At 39.7% G+C, this 10,000-nt stretch overlaps 2 protein-coding genes across 5 annotated transcripts in view; one reads left to right on the top strand and one right to left on the bottom strand.

The window, feature by feature from the left end:
* The window catches only part of LOC138015116 (bactericidal permeability-increasing protein-like), an 18,053-nt gene that overhangs the window by 3,568 nt on the left and 4,485 nt on the right, over positions 1-10,000 (bottom strand). The window contains exons 1-5 of one of the 2 annotated variants that reach the window (XM_068862034.1): positions 5,151-5,451; positions 4,130-4,241; positions 2,405-2,533; positions 1,466-1,542; positions 268-358 (exon numbers count right to left, since the gene is read on the bottom strand). In XM_068862034.1, coding sequence (XP_068718135.1) covers positions 268-358; positions 1,466-1,542; positions 2,405-2,533; positions 4,130-4,241; positions 5,151-5,304 — 563 coding nt within the window. In that variant the 5' untranslated portion in view covers positions 5,305-5,451. Of the gene's footprint in view, positions 1-267; positions 359-1,465; positions 1,543-2,404; positions 2,534-4,129; positions 4,242-5,150; positions 5,452-10,000 lie in introns of those variants that run through there. The other variant, XM_068862035.1, reaches the window with a different exon arrangement.
* The window catches only part of LOC138015113 (motile sperm domain-containing protein 2-like), a 26,790-nt gene continuing 22,312 nt past the window's right edge, over positions 5,523-10,000 (top strand). For 2 of the 3 annotated variants that reach the window (XM_068862030.1, XM_068862029.1), the window contains exons 1-3: positions 5,523-5,685; positions 8,164-8,282; positions 9,043-9,082. In XM_068862030.1, the coding sequence (XP_068718131.1) occupies positions 5,613-5,685; positions 8,164-8,282; positions 9,043-9,082 (232 nt within the window). In that variant the 5' untranslated portion in view covers positions 5,523-5,612. The remainder of the gene's footprint in view (positions 5,686-8,163; positions 8,283-9,042; positions 9,083-10,000) is intronic. The other variant, XM_068862031.1, reaches the window with a different exon arrangement.

Raw genomic sequence — 10,000 nt, 5'->3', positions numbered from 1 at the left:
TCCTGGTTCATTCAAAGCAAAATAATTTCTGTAACACACTGATAAAATACTACGCGATGATTTGCGTTAATTGCATGTTGATTTCAGTTTCCACAATTAGGGCTCCAGCGCTAGAACGACTAGACTCTAAAATAATATAAAGCTCCTTTTTACGTGTAGCAGACGACCCATGGGATGAATTTCATCGTCAGCCGGAAGGGTGCGTCACTAAACAACTGAAAACGTTCTGGCACCTTCCTGATGCGGAAAAAGAGCCCCATTCCTTACCTCGCACCGCCTTTAAACTGAACGTGAAGGGAACCAATCTTTATGTTACAATCCTTAGCACTGACCTTTGTATTTTCCTTTTCCAAATCGCCTTCAACAAACAACATTTAAGTGAGAGAAAGTTAACGCCTGGACAGCTTTTCCTCGCGTGTCACGCTTGCTCTCCAAGACCCGCACGAATGCCACAAAAAATTGACGCCCGTTTGTGATACTTTGGGTAAGATCAGTTATCCCTTTTGAATTATATAATAAGCTCAATAATCACGCATATTGATTGGTTCTCACCTACGATGACGCATAGCTAACGTCATCATCAAAAACTTTTCATTCTTCATTATATAAAACAAATGTTGCCGTGCGTCTTTTCAATGAGAGATCACAGAAGACGTCAAAATGAGGTAAGAACACCAAATGAATGAAGGGGGTAGTTTGTAAAGAAACTGTGGTGCTGCGTCAGTGGAGAAGTAGTACACAAAAATTTGTTTTATCAACGGAGTTGATAATGTTTAATTGGCCACCATGCAGAGATTCTAAAAGCTGACGTTTCGAGCGTTAACCCTTCGTCAGAGCGAACCGAGGAATTGTGGGTTACGTGTAGTTTTTATAGTAGAGTAGGAGCTACGCTATTTGTGGTAACATGGCAACGTGAAAAATAGGAATATATTAGTTAAATGAAAAGCGTTCGTTAATACCGTGAGGATTAAGGGTGCCGATTTGGAATATGAATTTTTGTTCCAGATTTTTCTAAGCCAGTCGTTCCTAACCACTCCAAAAAACACTTGGCTATCTGCGGCCTTTCCCTGCATCTAGGTACGACGGAAAGCCGCAAGAATCTGGAACAAAAATTCATCTTCCAAATCGGCACCCTTAATCCTCACGGTATTAACGAACGCTTTTCATTTAACTAATATATTCCTATTTTTCACGTTGCCATGTTACCACCAATAGCGTAGCTCCTACTCTGCTATAAAAACTACACGTAACCCATAATTCTTCGATTCGCTCTGACAAAGGACTAACGCTCGAAACGTCAGCTTTTAGAATCTCTGTACGGTGGCCAATTTACATTATCAACTCCGTTGATAAAACAAAATTTTTGTATAAGAACACCAATTAAAGACACACTCGCCTATCGTCTCTTGTGCCAATCTATTGGTCTTCTGCGCTCTTTTGCGCATGCATAAATAAACTGACCTACCATCCACAAAGAAAGACATCTCAAGGGACAAATCCGTTATTGACAAGTCACATGATCCTGAGTCGGAGATGTGAGGCCTAGCATGCATAAACAATAATTGTTACAAACACATTTGCAAATAATTCTGTTATTCTAATTTAAAGCAAGCGTTTTTTGGGATCATAAGTTATTTTATTTTATTTTATTTTTATTTTTATTTTTTACAATTTAATGGCATTAAAGGTAACACATGCTAATAAGAATAATATTAATAGCCATATGGATAAACCGTAAAGGAGTCCAGGACCCCATAAAAAGAACAGATCACCAATGAATATATACTAATACAAAATACGAAAATACAGTAGTAAAATCAAAATAAAATCAATAATTCAACAATGGATAACTAATTTAATGTATTGTCCAATAAAAACTTCTTAACTCCCCGCTTAAAAATATTTACACTTACTGCCTTACGAATATCGTAGGGCAGAAGATTCCAGGAGTCAACTATCTTAAGTTTGTATTTATGACTAAAGAAGTATTTCCACTTCGTTTCAGTTGGTTTTAATCTGCTCAGATAGCAGGGGAACGAGGAAACATCTTTCGTTCGGGTGATAATTCTGCCCGCTTCCTACAGCGATGTGTGCGATGTGTTACAGAGCCGAGAGGTTTCATTGGTTTCGGCTAACCGTGATGGTATTTTTCTGCCCATTGCGGTGAACATAAATTAGTTACATCGGATTGACGAACTTTTTTAAAGAATTTGTCAGGAACTACGACTATACAAAGATGAATCGCAAAAAAGCTTTGCCACCATTCCGCTTAATCTCAACCGACGCAAAGTTTATGCATTTTGTTGTTATTTGCTTTCATAGGCTGATGATCTCAAGTATAACGCTTATAACCTGGGTACTATTATATAAACCCCTCGATTCTACCTCGTTAATAATTACTCACCAAGAACTCTCCTTGTAATGCCAGTCACTTGCCACATTACCCGAGGCGTGATTTGCGTGTATCTGTAAGGCATTGTCAGGTAACAAAGACACTTTGAACTTCTCCAACACAACGTTAGATAACTTGACACTGATGAGAGTAAAAATAAACAACTTCAGTGTTAGTCTGAAGGCTCAGGCCGTCCCGATGGTTTTACAACGCCTTGCGGTTGGGCCTGGCCCTGGTCCTAAACTCACTCGTATTAACAACCCGGCTTAAAGATTAAACATTTCTGCCACAGCATGTGTTCGAAAACATATGTGCCAGTTTTCAACCGTCTCTGTCAACTTTGTAAGTAAATTTTATCCTACTATACCTGCTGGATGGTAGTGGTCATGCAAAATAAAACTGAACCGCACATATTACATACATTTATATATACATATATGGATACGTAGACTTGAACTAGGTCAAAAACATTTATCATAAATGTTTTTGACCTAGTTCAAGTCTACGTATCTATTCAAAGCTCTGGTAAACCCATTGAGCACTTTTAGCTGATGATCAATTTATCACGTCATTTCATTATATACATATATATATACATACTTAATTACCGCTCCCCGTATGGGATTTTCAGAGCCCATGGAACACAATGAACGAAACGACAGAACATAGCAACAACTGTTAAGAATCCTAACGGCCGGAGGCAAACCAATCGGCTACTTACCGAGAAATTGAACCAGGGACTACCAGGAACAAATTCAACAAGTGGTCAGAACGAGTCTTGAACCCGGGAACTCCCGATCTCAATGCAAGCGCCCTAACCACTGGGCCACACTGCCTCCTACATACAGTGCCATAGCGGTTTACAATTCTTTCTCTGGGGCGAGATCGAACGTCAGCCTGTAATTTAAAGGTGCCTCTGGCAGCCGCTATCAGTCCATATTTGATCTCACCCACACAAACAAACTACTCATGAATGTGAAAAGAGGACAGACCTCAACACCGGGGGTCTCCTCCCTACTCTTCACGAACAGTGTGTGGGCTCTTTAACATCCTATAGTGTTGATAACACAAAAGGTTGTGAGGCGTGGCCCTACGCTTTGTAGTCTTTATGCTAGAAGATTTGGAAGTCTAACCATTTGCAAATGAAATTACAAAAGTAGCGCTTTCTCCTCGGATACTTTTAAGACCCTGGGTGTTGGTCCGACAGGGGTTTGAACCCGGCGGATCTCCGCACGATATCCTCCTGCTCAGCCGACTGAGTCACCGGTCGTCGTCGGATAAACATTGCTTGCCTAGCAGTTTGTTTAGCAAACTGGGGCCGGTTGCCGGAAGCTTGGTTAGCGCTAACCGTTGATTAATAGGTACATCAAAACCTATAGCTTTGCATGGTACGTAACGCTGGTTAGTGCTAACCATGCTTCGAGTAACCAGGGCCAGGGTTGTTAGGAAAATGTTTAATCGTCCATTGCAACCTTTCCCTTGATCAAGAAATGCCAACTCCCGCCGGAAAAAAACCCCAGGAAACAAAATTAGAAAATTATCAAGCTGCCAGCTCAGGCGAGTGGTTTTATTACCGAGTTGCAAACATTTCATAGGATAATTTCTGAGGCTGTACTACATGAAGGCAGGCTTACAAAATATGAATGGGCGGGCGATACAGCGAACTCAAATAACGTCGCTCTTTTACTTAATGAACACAAGACAAAGACTTGCGGGAAATTCTCCAAAGTTACTCACTTCTTTAGCTCGTATTGTACCTCTCCTAACGGTGTCTTAATTTTCCCTTTGACTGTTGGTACAGTCAACTCATCCAGTTCTTTGGCCATAAATGGAAGTATTATGTGTTCAACTATATTGAAAAGCAGGAAACTGTCGTTAGAAATCACAGTGCGTAAATTAGCGAAAACCGAGACCTTCTTATTAACCCTGCAATGACTACGTTTTCAGAAACAGCTGACTAATCAATTTATTTCTAGGTGAAAAATCAATACATGTCATTCTTAATATCCCTTCTCACCAATCCACATAAAATTTTGGGCAAAAAAAGCGCTTAATAAGTATGTGAAATTAATGCTCTCTTGTTTTCCAATGACGCTTTCTCACGTCGGACCACGGAGCAAAATTTCGAAGATATCTCCCGCCAGACATGCGCAATGTGTCATTTCGGTTCCCTCACTGCAATCTCACGTCGCCTTGTCATTATTGTGTTATCCAATGACGCTTTCTCACGTCGGACCCCGGAGCAGAACTTCCAAGATACCTCCCGCCATACATGCGTAATGTGTCATTTCGGTTTCTCTCACTGCAATCTCACGTCGACTTGTCGTTCCCCTCGTACTGAGATGTTCCCAGCCACCATGTATATTCGTCGTTAAATGCAAGACAATAAATCAGGTTACGTGAAAAATATACAAATAATCAATTAACAACCTGCTGTGATATAAATTGACACCTTGCTGGATAAAAAAACTACTTTGTCGGTTTATATAATAATTGCAACTGTACGCGAAACAAAACAAAAATCAAAGTATTATTTCTCATGACGGCCGGTAAGAATTCTTATTCAAAACTTATAATAGCGGGTTTAGATTTGACATGCACCTATCATAAATGAAACACTGCTAGTAAATAGCAAGTTATTTCACGTACTCGGAATCTCTAGATGATGATAGTCTCCGACACATTGTACCAAAGACCGGGCAGTTGCTGTTTGAAAAACGAGCGATCCTCCCATCAAAACAGAAATTTAGCAAATTACCATAGTCTGATGCTCTCTGTGATATCTCCGTTTTCCACTCAGGGACCAAGTCAAAATTCATGGTCACAGATTTACCAGTTGATTCTTGCATTGTGTGACGAATGACGAAGAAGAAAATCAAAAGCAAGTTTCTTGTCAGTTGTAGTTCGGCCATTTCACTCTCGAATCATTCCATGGGCCGGAATCAACAATCAAGATGACAGCATGTTTGCCTCTACTTGAAGAATTTGATCATAGAAAATTTATCTCTTTTTTGACATCCTTATAGTGATTTTCACATTGTGACAGGTGCAGCAGGTAACTTCCGTACTCAACCTCAGAAATAATTTCGGTCAACAATCGTACTCATCCGGAAATTCCCGAACAAAGCCGAAAATCAACGTCGTTCAAGATGGCGGACGAGGTAAAATTTTGCATGTTGTTTTGAATTATTTCCTTAAATGTACCACCGGGATTTCTCATATGTTAATTTTGCAGAATGACTTGGAGAGACAACAGATCAACGAGCTCAGACAGCGATTTTTTCAGGAACACGGTGAGGATATTTATAACATCGACGTTATTTCACACGCACATTCAAGTCTGGACGTGGGTGAATCGCACCATTCTTCGATCTATTTTGGAGAATACCCTCTGAAATTATGAGCACTGTGAAAAATTTATTTATGATGCGATTTTTTTTCTGGTGAGCTTTGATTTATTTATGCTGTTCGATGTAGCTAGACCTCTGTACTTTTAAGATAATGCCATTGTATAAACGACCATTTTACAGTTCTGTGCTCAGTTACCTGGCCTTTGAGTAAAAGTGAGGCTGGTGTTGATCTTGTTTTGATACAAACCTCATTGCTTCTTATGTAAATCATGTTGTTGTAATGCTAACGAGTTTCTATAAGGATATTAAGCAGCAAGGTTTATTAAGCTTATCAGCAAGTGATTTGAACCCAGGAGTCATATCAAAAATTTATGAATTAAGGTTGTCTGGGTGAGAGAGCCTGGTCCTGGAAGATCTGTTTTTGGTGACATTGACGAACCATTAGACATATATTTGTACCCTGATGAAGAGATATTATCTTCCTCAGCTGATTCAAGTGTTTTGTGTTGTGTCAGTGAGCCGTACAAGTACAGTGCAACCTCGAATATAAATACAGTAGTTTCAGGGAATATCAAGTATTTATGAGTCAATGAATCAATGAGTCTATGAGCCATGAGTCACGAGTCAATGAGTCAATGAGTTAGTGCAGTTACCCAAACCCATAGAATGAAAGCTAAAATTTCAGAGAGTGCTTAGGCCTAATCACTGAAACGAGGGCTTAGGCTTAATCAATAAATTATTGCTATATTGACTGTGAGTCTCATTGACTCATGCATGCATGACTCATGACTCATTGACTCATTGACCATTTGACTCATAAATTATGGGACCTCAGTTTCAGGAAAATTTGGAGTCATCAGCTGGTTTGAGAAGAGTAACTCTTTGTAACAACAAGGGACCAAATGGCCCCTTTCTCAAGGGTGTCTGGGGCATGCCATTTTTAAAGAGAGTCCTCCCACAATGCCAGATTGACTGTACTCTGGTCTTTGATCTGCCCAATCAGTGGCTGTTTGCTTCTTCTGTAGCAATATATCAATAAATATGTGCATGGACTAACACTAAATAAATGTTGTATTACCTTACTTGGAGTGTACTGTCGTTCTTTGGCCTCAGAGGTGTTAATTTGAGCGATTTGGAAGATCTCGAGTTCACTGTTTACTGTTCTCTCAATGGAAGGACAAAAAGGAAGCTAATTTTTTGAATGGCTCCAGCACCAGGCATTTTTCCCTAGAAAATCATATCGCTCTGCTTTCAAACTTCGCAGGAGAATAGCCGAAAGATTCACTCTTCCTCTCTTATTTCTCAATCAAAAATTCATCCAAACGGCCTGGAGCTAGCCCTAGAAGAAAATCAAAATCCCCTACCTTCCTAGTGGTCGAGATGCACAACACCTTCCACATATGCCAGCCAAGTGCCAGCCCCAAACAGCATCCAGTTAGAAAGATGCAATCACAGCAGGCTGGTACATGTGAAAACTATTACACATCTCAACTGCTCGGAAGGTATGGCATTTTCAGTGATGGAAATAACAGTCGGTCATTGGACATTGTCTGACCAAATTTTGAAAATGTCCGGCCAATTTCACATTATGATCGGACACAACGACCGAACATCTCACCAGCACATCTTGAGTTATCTTCTTCAAGATGTTGTCAGTCAATAAATTATGTCCGGTCCAATTTGTCAAATGTCCGACCAAAATGAAGATTTGAAAGGACATATGTCCTGTGAATAAAAAAAAATAATTATCAAGAACTGCATTTTGAATGTATTGGTGAATCCAGTACATTAGTTTTATTATAAAATTGCAAACAGTTACATGCACAAACAGATTGTGCAGACTCGGGAACCTGTGCGTGTGGTAGAATGTTTTAATCTCTGTCATTGCTTGACTTTACATTTGGTTTTATCAAAAGCTGTTTGTATGATGCTGGTAGTTGTTGCCAACAGTTCAGTTGGCAACTGCTAGTGTCATTTAGCTGGGTCCAAGTCAATTTTGTGATTTTTCAGAAAGTTGTGTTCAGCAGTGCAGTTATTTAGGTCACCTCTTTTTTGTTGTGCGTTTGTGTTCAGTCAGTTGTTTTTTAAAATTCCAACTGGTATCACCAATATAAGTGGCCTTAAGCTTGGACAATGTCATCTAAAGTGTCTTTCACATTTGCAAGTAACTATCGTAAAGTGGTTATAGGTCTGGTAGCAACATGAATGTTGTAAGGCTGTGAAATGAGTTTATGTGAAATGGTTTGAGAAGTCCCATGATTGTACTGTAAGGTACTGTTGCAGTGATAACAGCCCTATGTCTTGATTTGTTTGCAATGGACACATTGGATTCATTGCTGTTATAGGTGTTTCATCTGATATTGCATGTTGTAGTTGAGTTTTAGTTAAGCTTATTGCACATCCACATTGTCTTATTTTCAGGGACTAATCTGCAAGAATTTCATGAGCAAGATGTGAAGAGAGTTCGTGATGATGATGTTTGGCTCAGTCGCTTTTTGAAATCTAAAAGAAGGGAAGTCAATGGTGCCCTGCTTGCCTTGGTAATTAGTTGGGACAAAATCAATTTTCTCAAGCAGTCAATCAATCAATGAAATTTTGAAGTGTCAATAGAGGAACAATGCTAATCAACTCCTTGCGCATTGTTAACCTTTACAAGTTTATTCTTGCTTTTAATTAGTAAGTTGCCCGTCTTTCAAAGTAGCACCATCAATGTTGTAGAGGGGTGTTGGTGGCAGCAGGGATGTGGCAGTGTTCAAAAACTCACTTTCCATCAACATTTGGTGAAGAATGGTATATCCAGGGTGATACCATATTTGTTTATGTTCTATGAGGTATTTACTCGGATCTTTTCTTCATACACTTCACTTCCCTTTTCTTTTCTGAAAAGCCACAGGGGCCACAATTTTTACCATTAAGGGGATGTCAAAGACTAAATAGGTGGGAGGCGCGGTGGCCTCATGGTCAGTGTGCTTGACTCAGGATCAAGTGGTCCAGGTTCGGGTCCTGGCCGAGGACATTGTGTTGTGTTCTGGGCAAGACACTTTACTCTCAGGGTGCTTCTCTCCACCCAGGTGTATAAATGGGTACCGGCAAATTTAATGCTTGGGGTAACTCTGCGATAGACTGGCATCCCATCCAGGAGGGAGTAGAAATACTCCTAGTCGCTTCATGTTACAGAAACCGGAGATAAGCGCCGGCCTGGTGGGCCTTCTAGGCTCGTAGCAGACTTTACCTTTTACCAAAGACTAAATAGCCCCCAAACAGATACACTGTACAAATTTCTTATTTCTTTACTCTAAGGTGCCTTGTTTGCAGTGGAGGAAGTCTTTTGGAGTGAATGGTATGTATGTAATTATATATAATTATATAATCGCATGGGCCCAAGGGCAATAATTAATTTTATTTTATTTAAAAGGATCAATTTCTACAGTATACAATTTCACATGTATTTTCAAAGTTTCCACAAAATTGCGATGATGGCAATTTGGAAAACTTTGAAAATACAATTATTATTGAAATTAATCTGTAATTGCACAAGGGCACATTATTGAGGGAGTTCAGTGCAATGACAAATTACAATCAACATGTTCACATTCAGTAAAACACAATTCAATGAATTGTTGCTGTCAAGAGAAATAGCACTTAAAGTGTATTTTATATGTAGACAAAGAAGTAGTTTAATCTGGAAGAAGATTCTCTTGTAACTTCGCTTGCTCTGGATAAGCAACTGTTAACCAATCAAGATCAAGTTATCATGCCCTCTTGATTACCGAAAGTGCCCTCGTGATTAAGGAAAAATGCCCTCCGTCACAGGGATGGCGCAGTGGTGAGAGCACTCACCACCCACCTATGTGGCTCAGGTTCGATTCCCAGACTCGTCATATGTGGGTTGTGTTTGTTGGTTCTCTACTGTGCACCGAGAGGTATTCTTCGGGTTCTCCAGTTTCCCCTCTCCTCAAAAACCAACCGGACTAAAAACTATTTGCATAACAGTTTTTGAGCAAGTGGAATTTGGTTAACAAAATTCCACTGTTCTCCTTGCTCTTGAATCACTCATTGTTGAGACTTCTTTATAGCCATTTGCTAATGAGCCAGGATGCCATCGTGGTGTACTCTATAATTCATAGTACCATAACCAAATTTCTTTTTAACTAATCAGATGCCTCACCTACTGTTCTAATATCCTACAATCTCAAGTCACTGACCTGATATCATACAATATCATGGTCACTTTCAAGTGTAATTGGTGTGTTTTGAA

Source organism: Montipora capricornis, chromosome 9 (genome assembly GCF_036669925.1).
Source record: "Montipora capricornis isolate CH-2021 chromosome 9, ASM3666992v2, whole genome shotgun sequence".
Classification (NCBI taxonomy): domain Eukaryota; kingdom Metazoa; phylum Cnidaria; class Anthozoa; order Scleractinia; family Acroporidae; genus Montipora; species Montipora capricornis.
This window is presented reverse-complemented; position numbering and strand designations above follow the sequence as displayed.